Source organism: Rhizomucor pusillus (genome assembly GCF_041956525.1).
Source record: "Rhizomucor pusillus strain CBS 183.67 unplaced genomic scaffold VTP01scaffold_9, whole genome shotgun sequence".
Lineage (NCBI taxonomy): Eukaryota > Fungi > Mucoromycota > Mucoromycetes > Mucorales > Lichtheimiaceae > Rhizomucor > Rhizomucor pusillus.
The window spans coordinates 1049534-1062820 of record NW_027192151.1 but is presented as its reverse complement, the minus strand read 5'-3'; the positions used below and the strand labels follow the sequence as shown (position 1 = coordinate 1062820).

At 44.0% G+C, this 13287-nt stretch overlaps 3 protein-coding genes across 3 annotated transcripts; 1 reads left to right on the top strand and 2 right to left on the bottom strand.

Annotated features, from left to right (window-relative positions):
* Positions 1 to 376: 376 nt before the first annotated feature.
* VTP01DRAFT_10936 (uncharacterized protein) lies at positions 377 to 589 on the bottom strand (the record flags this gene model as incomplete). Its single annotated transcript, XM_069379353.1, has 1 exon — positions 377 to 589. One exon carries the CDS (start codon positions 587 to 589, stop codon positions 377 to 379), a length of 213 nt encoding a protein of 70 aa, XP_069239336.1.
* A 1107-nt stretch (positions 590 to 1696) lies between these two features.
* Positions 1697 to 3032, bottom strand: VTP01DRAFT_10935 (uncharacterized protein; the record flags this gene model as incomplete). The annotated part of the gene is made up of 5 exons (XM_069379352.1): positions 1697 to 2415; positions 2480 to 2567; positions 2647 to 2797; positions 2855 to 2903; positions 2963 to 3032. The coding sequence occupies 5 exons, from the start codon at positions 3030 to 3032 to the stop codon at positions 1697 to 1699; spliced, it is 1077 nt and encodes a 358-aa protein (XP_069239335.1).
* A 3202-nt stretch (positions 3033 to 6234) lies between these two features.
* VTP01DRAFT_10934 (uncharacterized protein) lies at positions 6235 to 12732 on the top strand (the record flags this gene model as incomplete). The annotated part of the gene is made up of 14 exons (XM_069379351.1): positions 6235 to 6269; positions 6330 to 6381; positions 6445 to 6517; positions 6569 to 6759; positions 6815 to 6866; positions 6923 to 7125; positions 7184 to 7399; positions 7466 to 7738; positions 7802 to 7917; positions 7985 to 8198; positions 8253 to 9284; positions 9352 to 9840; positions 9897 to 9964; positions 10032 to 12732. The coding sequence occupies 14 exons, from the start codon at positions 6235 to 6237 to the stop codon at positions 12730 to 12732; spliced, it is 5715 nt and encodes a 1904-aa protein (XP_069239334.1).
* Positions 12733 to 13287: the final 555 nt, after the last annotated feature.

The window sequence follows — 13287 nt, the reverse complement described above, 5'->3', positions numbered from 1 at the left end:
TTACAGCAGTATCACGGAGTTCCGCTGAAGATGGACGCTCACAAAAGATAACAGACAATGACCTGCCCGGAGTGATATAACGAGGCGCTGTTTACATGATTTCTTTTCCTATGCAGCTTCAGAGCCAATAAGCGCTTTGTCTGGCATCTGAGGATAAATTTATAAAGAGGTACGCGTTGCCCATCCACAATTCATTATCCTCTTTACCTTCTCATAAAATATTACGCCGGATTGGCTTTTCTACACTGCAGTCTACGAGACCCCGGGAAATGTTACTGTTATGGATGCGCCTGGCACTAGACTCTTGGCATGATCAAGAAAATAACGATATTGGCGACCGGGCAGCCTGTACTATCAAGCTAGATCAGCAACCCGATCAGATGTCAGAGGAAGGAACTTGATGCTCCATTCTCATGCAATGAAGCTTTATGCGAACTAAAGGTTCTTTTCCTGTCAGCCGCTTTTCATTTTGAGAAGCTGTGCCTCGAATAATCAGCCAACTGATCAATTCCAGACTATTTTGGATGTGTTGCGGCTGAATTTGGAAATGCAAGTTTGCCTCCGAGCGTATTATGGCCGGGACATGCATGTAGTCTTCAACTTTGCATAACGAATGCCGTGTTTATTAAATAAAAAAGCTACGTCTCCCAAGCAGCAGTGCAGCAACAATATGGGATTTGTATTGAAATGACGCACCACGAGTGAATGTTATCTCGGGTATCTGGGATCTAGCTAAGTGGAGGGTCCGGATTATATGGAAGATGGAGTGCATGCTTTCCGAGGAGTTTCCCAATGTCGAGCAGCGCAAGTCGTCAGAGAATGTAAAATGGCTCCTTCGTCAGGGAAAAATTTATAACATGTCCAGAAGAAATGAACCTGTCCTAGCAAGAGGCCAAGTGACAGTCGGCAGGCTTGAAGCCAATCGGACCATGCCATTGACACAGATATCGCAAGCAGATATCTAGTGATACTGGATTCTTTATTGCAACGTTGGAATTCGCCCTTTGCCCAGCTCCAAGAAATATGCATCCATGCAGGCGTCGATTATTTGCCATCGCTCCCAGGCATTGGCTTGCAAAGAGCATATGGGTAGACATCAAAGCACATGATAGCATCAACAAATATATCCATTGTCGTTATCGATAACTTGAACAAGGACTATATATATAAAATTTGCAGAAACGTAGTATATTATGCCAAACAAATAGTCAAAGTTTACAATTGTGATCAGTCACCTGCTCTTGTTCAAGTCTTTAAAACAGATGTAATGTAATACTCTTTTGTTGCATAGTAACAGAAGCTCAAGACTAGGATCAACACGAATCATATATCCTACTCTCTGTTATCTTGCCTATTGCTTTTAAACTGTAAAATCATTCTCTTGGCGGTACAGGGTTGAGTTGTAAATGGAAACGAAGTCTGCAGGAACCTGTATCACATTTCTTTTCATTTGAACGGCAGATGACTGGCAAGCTGTATGCTCTTTGCAGAACAATGCATCTTTATGGATGGCTACAAAATCAGATTTTCGGTGCTAGAGCGCCAAATATTATATCCATCTCTGCTATCGATGGGTCGAAAATGAAATAAACATCTCACACATGGAACAAAAGAAAGAAGCTTCTTTTTTATTTGTTAAGTGCGCGCGGGGAGCAAAGGAGGATGGGATAACGTGCTAGATAGGAAGGTATGATATTTACAGGATGTTAACATTGCCGAGATCCTTGCAAGCTTGCTGGACACGAGCAATCATGCTCTTTTCGGCCTCGCGGATGAAGACACGAGGATCATAGTACTTCTTGTTAGGCTTGCCGGGACCTTCAGGGTTACCGACCTGGGTTTGCAAGTACTCCTTCTTGCCTTCATAGTAGTCACGGAGACCGACCCAGTAGGCCCATTGGGTGTCAGTGTCGACGTTCATCTTGACAACACCGTTGCGGACGGCAGTGGCAATTTCCTCCTCACTGGAGCCAGAACCACCGTGGAAGACAAAGTAGACAGGCTTATCGTTGTCGGTCTTAAGCTGCTCCTTGACGTGGGCCTGGTGCTTGCCCAAGAGTTCGGGATGCAAACGGACGTTACCGGGAGCATAGACACCATGGACGTTACCGAATGCAGCAGCAATGGAGAACAAGTCAGTGACTTCGCTGAAGGCCTTGTAGATATCCCAGATATCTTCAGGCTGAGTGTACAAAGCGGCATTGTCAACGCCCTCGTTGTTGACGCCATCTTCTTCACCACCAGTGATACCAATTTCCATTTCGAGCCAGCAGCCCATAGGTGCCATGCGCTTCAAATACTTCAAACAGATCTCAATGTTTTCTTCCTTGGGCTCCTCAGACAAATCCAACATGTGGGAGGAGAACAAAGGCTCGCCGTTGGCCTTGAAGTACTCCTCATCAGCAGCAAGCATGCCTGCACAGCGATGATCGGTCAGCTGATCCTCTTTCAAAACATGTTTACAGCTAGCATATCTTACCATCGAACCAAGGCAAGAGCTTCTTTGCACAGTGGTCAGAGTGGATAACGACGGGGATACCGTAAGACTTAGCAACCGCGCGGACGTACTATGCAAATGCATAATAGAACCAACGTCAGATCACAAAGCGCGCATTTTGAACTCTGTGATAAAAACTGACAACGTACCTGAGCACCAGCAACGGCACCGATGATGGAAGCTTCCTGGTTCTTGTTGCTCAAGCCCTTTCCGGCAATGTATGCGGCACCACCGTTGGAGAACTGGATGATGATGGGCGACTTAATATCACGAGCAGCCTCGAGAGCAGCGTTGATTGTGCTATAATACTTGACGTTAGGCTACCTTTTCACTTGTGCGTGCCAGGAGCAAACATACCTGGTAGAGGTGCAGTTGATGGCAGGAATGGCAAAGTTATGTTCGCGAGCTGGACGTGTTGCAAATCAGCAAACGTAAAAGTACAGCTTGGAGCAGTGTATACTATACCGTAGGAGAAAAGCTTGCGGAGGTTGTCACCAGTAACGACACCAGCAGGAACGATATCGAGCAAACCCATTTTTGAAGGAGAAAACAGTAAAGAGAGAAGAAGAACAGTAAAGAAGAAAAACGTATGCTATTTAAAGGTTATTTTCTCACACGAATGAACCGGGGCAGTCTCCGTTCCCGAGGAAGCACACCCCTTCCGGCAAGCGGCTGTCAAGACAAGGCATCAAGGCTGTATTTCAGTAACTCATACAGTGGGCCCTTTTCAAAATGTAACGCGAGCAATTCTACTAGTGGCTATCCTTCTATCTTTTCAGACGTGACAACAGCTTTTTGGTTTTGAGAGGTCTTCTTAGCCAATGGATTCAGCTTGCTTAAGCACGGCGCGTGTGTTCGGGGTCGAAATCCCCAACCATGGAATCCGGACTTCTCCGTCCACACCAAACTCCACATGTGATTCTCCATAATGGCCGGTCCGATATGCTCGAGTGAAGTATTCTTTTCGTTTCTAAATCTAGATTATATAATCCGAACAGCTTCAAAGCACCCCATAGCTGTCTGAAACATGCGCTATCTACCGGCGAAACACGAACGACGCAGAGAACACGCAGTGATCTACTCACTACAAAGCTAACCCACCTTTTTGCGGGGTAAAATGCGACGAATAAACACCGAATAGTGACATGGACGTCCCAATTTCCAAAGTATGGATGATCACTAACTTTCGTGGGGCGGCTATAATGCACGGAGCAATTTATCAGAGGAAATTTCCGCAAAGGGCAAAGCAACTACACCGAGCACGATAATACAATGAGACCATCCTGCGCTTCCACATTGATGCTTTCTGTATATGACATCTAGCGCAAAGGAGATTCTTGCGCTTGCTGAAAACCATATAACATGTCTCTATTGATGTTTCTTACGTTTAAACCGACAGGCGTTTATTTAATCTCGTAGCATGATAAGCAATAAAGCGTCGGCTTATTTAGTTAAAGATTGCATGATTGTTGCACCGAAAGGGCACGGGTTTCCTCGGGCATGAGTGGTACCGGCCTCATCAACCAGGATGATAGTCCTCAGAGGTGCACGTCCAATTCTTTGAGCTTTGACCTTCTGCACAACCAGTCGCATATCCATCAGGTTCGCAGCAGTCTTCCCATCTGTCGTACTGATAAAATTAACCTGCCCAATGCAAAAATCAGCAGCCCTTGAAGTTCTCATTGTTTAACGCGCTAACCTTGTGTCGTAACACGACGACGAGCCTTATCCAAAGCTGCTTCCATTGACCTTGCTGCATCGATGTTTCTTAGTACTGCTTGTTTGGAATAGAAATGATGTAGAAGGATGCTCGTCTTTCTTGAGGCCATCCTGCAATGGATTTCAAATATCAATCTAGAATAGACTGTTGCAAACGACTGACGAGCGCTTGTTCCCAAAGAATTTATTTCGTTCTTTGATTGAGAATTTCGGTTGCTCAAGCCATTCACTGAAAAAAGTGCACCAGATCAATAATTGGTATAACAGTTAACATTTGGACTCGTGTTTCTCTCTTGGAAACGGTTCGTGTAGACATTATACAAAAACGTGTACATGGGAGTTTGTCTCACAGTCTATTGACATCCTAATAAGTCTGCCTTTTGACGAATTTCTATTCGATATTTACGGGATTTACCTGGATAGGCTGAGATCCGCATACAATCAAAAATGCGAAATAATACGGGTCCCTTGAGCAAATATCGAATTGGTTGTGTTGACGATCTTCTGCTAGTATCCATTCTCTTGCCGCAATATTCATTAGCAGTATCGTATCTCTTCTAATGGCAGTATGCTGCTCCGTAAAGTTACGAAAGCTACCCTGAAAATATACGTCAATATCTGAATATTCCCCTGGATATATCGAGAACATACGACGATATGCCTGAACTCTGGTCGAATAGACGTTAAGAGTCTGCACTTGCGGTAAAGATATCCCAGGTCTAAGACGGCGAAAGGACACAACTCTCTTTCCTCCTTTCCCTCTTCATCTTCTCCCAGAGTGCTAAGAGGTGTATACTCTCATTGTTCTGCGAACGGATCCGTTGGCGGATTTCCAGTGAGCATGTCGTATAGGACCTTGCCGCAAACACAGGGGGCTGCCAAGGAGATTATGACTACGGACACGTAAAATATGATGATATTGGAATCCATTATGCTAAGTTTGTTCAGGTAGAGTAAAGATAGTAACAAATGAGAGAAGTGTATCTGCTGTCGGTTCGAGAAATAGATGTCTTCATATTGATATCGTGGGAACGATAGAATCCAACGCGTGCAGGCAAGATAAAGGTAAACTGCCATCGGTAGCCATTGAACAATGTGCAAAATAAAATACTTCGTTACAGTAAGCCAGATTGAGCGCAGCTGGTAATGTACAACTTTCTCATAAGTTTGTGTACATTGATGTCAGCGGTTTAACAGCGCACAAGCGATTATTTATTGGCTTATGTCCTGTAGCATAGCACATAATCATATCTGCCTTTTACCTTGAGAAACCAGAAAACATTGACAATTTCTTACAAACTTGTTATAATCAGGAAACCGTTACCGAGGCAGTATCCAATAAATGTCAATGCACGATTCGTAGTCATAATTGGAAGTGACAAAGATCAGTCGAAAGTTGAGTGTAGGAGCAGCATTTAGCATATTTGGTTGGAAATAACAAAGATCAACCAAAAGTAGTGCAAACTATTCACTATCCTCAGTCCTAGCGAATGTGAATAAAGTTCATGGAGGAAGCATGCTTCAATCAGGAAAGGTTTGTTTTTTTTTCTTTTTTTTTTTAAACATGAGAATAAGCTATAAAAACACCGTTCGTTACCGATCCCTGCTTTCTCCCATGCACAAACTTTATGCAAAGCTTCATCTGCTTCTGTTTGTGCGGTTTCACGCCATCTTTTTCAAACAAACATTGACCGTCGTTACTGGTAAGTCATGAGCCTTGAAATAGACAATTTTGATGTCCGGCTCAAATGTGACCTATTTTTCGTGCTGCATCGTTGGTATTCGACATTTGTCTACAGTACGCAGCCGAGGTTACAGCGGTAGAGAAGAGACACGTAGATTGACGAAATAACAGCGTGCATAATGCTCTTGCAAATAGAAAATTCGCATCCCTCGAAACAAGCGTTGCCAGTAAAGACGATCGGAGTATGATACTTGCTTCTAACCACGAATATCTTGTAAACGATTTTTCCTTGTCTGTTTTTTTCCTCTTACAAATAAGAACGCGGTACCCTGTAATGCAGCGCGACGCTTCACAGAAAGGCTTTTTATTATAAGTATAATTGAAATGACCCCAGATCTTCAGTCCAGCTGACTGGAAGCTTTCTTCTACGAGCCATGAGCGTTTCGTGCTAGAGATCGACCCCGAAAGGCGGATCATCGAGGTAACGCGTTTGCACAATTGGGCAATTCTTTCTCGACAATCAACCGACCTTTCAACAATGCAGGGAACGGCCGAGTTGACCGTACAACCTCTCGATCAAAACCTCAAAATGATCCGTATCAATAGTCGCCAATGTCGTAGGTTTTTGCAGCATTTCGCATTGAACTGTTTGTTAATCCAAAGCAAAGACATTCGACAGGCATCTGTCAACAACATACCAGCCAAATACGCATACACCGATGCCATTTCAGAGTTATCGTTGGGTTCAGATGCAGATGTGACACATCATCAGTCGTACAAGAGTAAATACCTGACTGCAATGCGGGAAACAGATGATGGGGAACTTGCGATCGAATTACCAGAAAATGTCGTAAAACCGGTATGTGGCTGTAGATCTCAGAGGATCAGGCCAAAGCTCACGACATTTCGATTAGATCTCGGAGCTGGAGGCACAGGCTCTAGCAAACGGATCGTTCATGGATGAAGGTAATTCAAGCTGGTAACACGATTAGCTCCGAAATTAAACACAGCTTGCATTGTAGAATCATCTGTAATGCAAGATACACCTGATACAAAGCAACAGAACCAACAACGAGATCAGCAACCATCATCATTTGCAACACCCGCAACACCCGCAACAGCAAATGTATCATACGCCCCACTTACAATACGCATCGACTATACTCTGATAGACCCACGGTCAGGGATAGCCTTTGTAGAACCCGATCCAGATGTAGCTCCTTACGTAGGTATTTTGTAAACACTATCTTCGACCAACTGTCTTATGGATCTCTTTTTTTCAGCGCTACTATCATGTATATACTGTCAATCAACCGCTGACTGGAGGAACACGAGCGTGGGTGCCGTGTATAGATCGACTTTCGGATCAATGTACATGGGATATGGAATTTGTCGTACCTCAACGAATGGGCACAGTGCTGTCACGGCAGAATGATGAAGATCCATTTGATGATGAGGAAGATACAATGGTCGTTTGCAGCGGCGAAATAATGGAACAGGTTACTAGAAAATAAGAAGCAACAGAAACGTGGAACAAGTATTAATTTACCAGAGCCGGTCTTTAGATTGTACATCCTGCGGATCCGTCAAAAAAGATTGTTCATTACAGTTTAGCAGTGCCAACTGCTGCTCCATTTATTGGATTTGCAGTTGGTCCTTTCCACATGATCAAATTGACACCCTCGCAATTACAGGACGAAGTGTTGAATGCTGCGAATCTGGATGAAAATCAACAGCAAAGTTTACTCGCCGAGATCAATATGATGTCAAATATCTACGCTTTTGCACTGCCAGGCCAGAGCGACGAATTAACAACCAGCTGCAGCTTTTTGATGCATGTAAGTTACATTCATCTTCTAGGTTCTCCTTTTTTGTAGCCGATACTGATGGAGCATACAAAGGCTATGCATTTTTACGGACAAGAATACGGATCTTATCCTTATACTGATTATAAAATTGTTTTTGTTGAAGACGCATGGAATGATATTGCATCGAGTGCATCGTTGAGTATATGCAGGTAACGATCAATAAGATGATTTGAAGAGACCAAGCGATAAATACCTACAGCTTAATGAATTTGCTAGTTCCCACCTATTACATTCTGAAGATATCATCGATCAAATCTACACTACAAGACGAACATTAAGCAAAGCTCTGGCGAGGCAGTGGTTTGGTGTTCATATCGTACAAAAATCATGGCCAGACATCTGGCTTGTGATAGGCCTGTCAAACTATATGGCAGCATTATTCATCAAACGGCATCTTGGAAACAACGAATATCGATTACGCCTGAAGATGGTATGTGCATCTATGACGGTTTCTTAATGGCATTATATGCTAACTATCTTGAAGGACATGGATTTATGCTGTTCATTGGATATCAACAGACCACCATTGTACAATACTGCATTACCACTCCCGCTGGACCCTGACGATCTTAACTTCATTGAGCTCAAAGCCCCACTTGTATTATACATGCTTGACAGACGAATGTGTAAAGGAGGCAGCACACTCGGCTTTTCCCGAGTTATACCCAAAATCCTCGTCTCTGCCATGAGCGGAGAACTCGCCAACAATGCACTAAGTACCCACCATTTCCTCCGACTTTGCCGTAAAATTAGCGGTTTCGATACTCGTGTATTTGCCGATCAATGGATTTACAAAAGCGGATGTCCACGGTTCAACTTTTCATATCACTTTAATCGAAAAAAGATGGTCGTTGAAATTTTCATGTGGCAAGAGAATACAAACGTGCGGGGAGCCGCAGACAACAATGACTATGTATATACACCATTTTTCACGGGCAATTTTATTGTTCGAGTTCACGAAGCCGACGGCACACCCTACGAGCATATACTGGAGATCCAATCACAATCACAAAAATTTGAAGTGCAATTCAATACAAAATACAAACGTATTCGCCGAAATACGAAACGCTTTATTGCTAAGCAGGCAGCAGCGGCAGCAGCTGTAGCGGAAGATGACCCAGAAAAAGACGAAGATGGTGGACAGACGATGTTGGATATTATACCTATGCTCGGTCTCGGTATGCCGGTTTTTGAGGATGAAGAACAGCGGCAGGAATGGAGGATAGTCGAGTGGGGTCAAGACGAAGATGATACGAGCGGTGCAGCGAGTGCAACGTTTGACTGGATTAGACTGGATGCAGAATTCGAATGGCTATGCATTCTCGAATTTCAACAGCCCGATTACATGTGGGCAGCACAGCTTACAAAGGATCGAGATGTTGTCGCACAGCATGAAGCTATCGGCGCTCTCAAGCGAATGCCATCACTGCCAACTTCCACTAGTCTTTTGCGAGCGGTTCTGGATCCAAAAACGTTTTATAAAATACGGATGGAAGCAGCCTGTGCATTGGCATCGGTAAGCATAATTAAATAGCTTGATAGCTCGAGAGGATGTAAAAACGTTAATCCGCTGAAATCATCAGTGTGCAACATCATCTCTTCGTTGGGCAGGACTGCTACAGCTTTTCAAAGCTTTCCAAAAGCGCTTTTGCTTCCCGCTTCCACCAGAACAATCGAACTTGTTGGAGCGCGATATACCTATTGTTCCAGTTGTACCGAAACCGAACAATTTTTCGAATCTTCCGGACTATTTCCTACAAAAGGGCATGGTCATTGCATTTTCGGAAATACGCGATGAAACCGGATTACCTCCTTTGAAAGTACGGCAGTTTCTGTTGGACCTTTTAAAATACAATGACAATACTGGCAACGAGTTTTCGGACAGCTACTATGTTGCTACTCTGATATCAGCCGTTGGAGATTCGGTTATTCCGATCGGCGAATCCCACGCACCCATGGACCCTGAAACAGAGCAAGTGCTGGAAGCAGCTAAAGCCGAGATCGATCGTTTCCGGACGCTCGACTATGTTGTACCGTCTTATCACAATGTTGTGACAATTGCATGTCTCCAGGTAATTCGAAAAAGATCTCGTATGTATTTGAGGACGAATGCTTACGCAGATAGCAGACCATCACAAAGCTCATGTTGAATGGATTGATGGATATCGACCTTTCAATATTTCTATTGTATACAAGGTGAGTTGGAAAGCTTATATTCTACTCAGAAGCCGTTACATCTAATCGGAAATCCATGGATTCAAAGATATGGCAACTATTTTGAAGTGCGCTGTACAGCTTTTGATAGTCTCTTTGCATTATGCGGTCTGTTGGACGATTCACTTGTACAATATTTTATCAGCATCATCAAGTACGATCCGTCGACGTACATTTCGCACTATGTGGCACGAGCGATGTTGGCATGGCTAGGTCTAGCTATAAAGGAAAAGATCTCCGGTCCGCACGATACTGGCCTTCGAGAAGAATTTGCTGAAGAGGAAGGCAAAGCAATTATTGAAAACGATCAACAAAAAGCTCAGAGGACAGCTCAGGAGGATTTATATACCGGAATTGAGGAATTACGGAAGCGTTTCGAGGCAAACAAGGAATTACAGCAAACACTTTGGGATATGCTGTATTCATCCGAAAACTTGTCGATGCTGGACCATTGCACTCGCAAATACATTTTGCAGCTCTGTGAATATTTGTACAAACCTATCGACTCTGGTCTGAAAGTTACCATCCGCATGCCAACCGCAGCTGAGCAGCCGATCGCCGCTGTTGAGGAAACTCCAGCCGAAGAAACGCATGCACCTATCCTCCGTCTGAGCATGTCAAAGCCGGCAGAAATCGAGGTGTCTGAAAAGAAGCCAAAGAAATCCTTCAAGCGATCTAGACCCGAGACTACTGTTCCTGTATCTCCACCTCCATCCTCCAACGCCTCTCCCGAACCCGTTAAACCTTCTGCTCCCGCGCTTGAACCGATGCCTGCCGATCAGCTTAAGAGCTGCCGACGTATTCTGGGCAAGCTGCAGAAGCATCGATCAGCCATCTTATTTTTACAGCCGGTTGACGAAGCTTTGGATGGTGCTCCTGATTATTACAAAATTATCAAGGAACCCATGGATTTGGGTACAGTCAAGACGAAACTCGATCGCGGTCTCTATTCATCCTTTGAAGATTTCGAGAGCGATATCAGACTTATTTTTCACAATTGCTTCCTCTATAACCGGCCAGGCACGTATGTATACAATGAGGGTCAGGCTCTGGAAGCGATATTTGATAAGGAGCTTGCAACCCTTCGAGGCAAGGAAGAAACCCAGAACATGACAATAGTCGAGGGTTCGGCGCCTATCACTGCCAGTCCACAGCCAGTGCGGGAGAAAACTGATATGGAGAAATGCGAAGTTGTACTCTCCAATCTTATGGAGAATCAGCACGCGTTCGAATTCTTGCGACCAGTGGACCCCATTAAGCAAGGAATCCCATATTACTTTGACATTATCAAGCATCCGATGGATCTGGGAACAGTCAAGGCAAAGTTACGAAACCGTGAATATAGCAATTTTCAAGAATTTGACAGCGATATCCGTCTCATGTTTCGTAACTGCTACACTTTCAATCCTCCCAATACATACGTCTACAATGAAGGCAAAGTGCTGGAAGAAGCCTACGATAAGGAGTGGAAATCAGTCTTTGGACTAGAGGCGGCAAGCCCATCCGTGACAGTGGACACTACAGTTACGCAACAGGCGAAACCTAAGAAACGCAAGACCGAGAAAACAGAGATGGAAAAATGCAGAGTTATCTTGTCCAAAGTCATGGATAACAAGCATGCGCTTCCATTCCTGGAACCTGTTGATCCTGTCAAGCTTAATATTCCACAGTACTTTGAAATCATCAAGCATCCAATGGATTTAAGCACCGTAAAGAAGAAACTTGATAGTGGACAATACGCCAATCGAAACCAATTTGATGAAGACATACGTTTGATGCTATCAAATTGTTATACATTCAATCCTCCAGACAGTTACGTTCACAACGAGGGCAAGCAGCTGGAGAAAGTGTATGAAAAGCAATGGTCGAAACAGTTCAAGGAAGACGTTAGCCAACAGCCATCGAACGTATCTGTTCCAGAGGCAGCGCCGGTTGCAGCAGCTCCTTCTGCAACACCTCCACCGCAGCCTACTTCTGGTACCTCTACCGAAGCACAACAACAGGAAGCAAAAGCAGTATCTCCTGCTCCACTAGCTACGGTTACAGTCAAACCAGCAAAATCAGATATGGAAAAATGCGCCGATGTTGTGGAACAGACTATGCAGGACAAGCACTCTGCATTTTTCCTGGAACCCGTAGATCCTGTCAAGCTGAATGTGCCACAATATTTCGATATTATTAAGCATCCCATGGACCTTGGCACAATCAAGGAGAAGCTCAACAGTGGACAGTACAGTGAACCGAACCAAGTCAACGATGATGTGCGATTGATGTTTAACAACTGCTACACCTTCAATCCACCAAAAACGTTTGTACACGAGGAAGGCAAGCTTCTCGAGAAAGCATACGAACGTTTCTGGAAAAAAGCATTCGGGACCAAACCACCTGGTGGCGGTAGCCGCAGTGCTAATCGTAGCACGGCCTCACCGCGAACGGATATGGAAAAATGTGCAGTTATATTGGAGAAGATCATGCAAAACCGCCACGCTTCAGCATTCTTGCTGCCCGTCGATCCTATTGCGTTGAACATCCCGCATTACTTTGAAGTTATCAAACATCCAATGGATTTGAGCACCATCAAAAAGAAGCTGGAGAATCACGAGTACAGTGATGCGAGCCAGTTTGACAGCGACGTGCGACTCATACTCCAGAACTGTTTTACATTCAACCCGCCGAATACATTTGTCCACAATGAAGGAAAATTGCTCGAGAAGGCATATGAGAGGGAATGGAAGAAATGGTTTAAATGAACTTCTTATCCATTCATTTCCTTCCCTTTTCTCTGCGTGCTATTTCCCTACTACCCCCTCCTACCCTGCTCTTTTTCTTTTTTACATATCAAATATTTACCGAATCCCAGTGTACATATTGCTGAACCCATTTCTGTAATATATAAAACAATAACAACAATCTTTTTTTTTTCATTCTCTTGAACACAAATTAACATGGAAACTTGTTATCTACTGTAATTTTTCGGATTGTAATGTACCGGCCGACGTCGGTACTGCTTAAAAGTATGGCTGCAGCGAACAGTAGCGGATGGATCTGTTACAGATAGTTATTTTAGCCTGTGTACAAGTTGTACGTATGTAGTTTAGATATGACAGGAGGAGGAAAAGAGTTTGTGACGATAGAGACAGGCAACAGAAATAATATAAAAAGGGATCACGTTCACTGAAAGAGTGTGAATGGGTGGGGGTAAATCGGGGGTATGTGTCAAAACGGCCGAGTATATATACGTATAGAGAGAAGAAGAAATATAAAAGACGTGAATGTGTGGTTAGCAAGGGAAGAGCAAGCGAAAG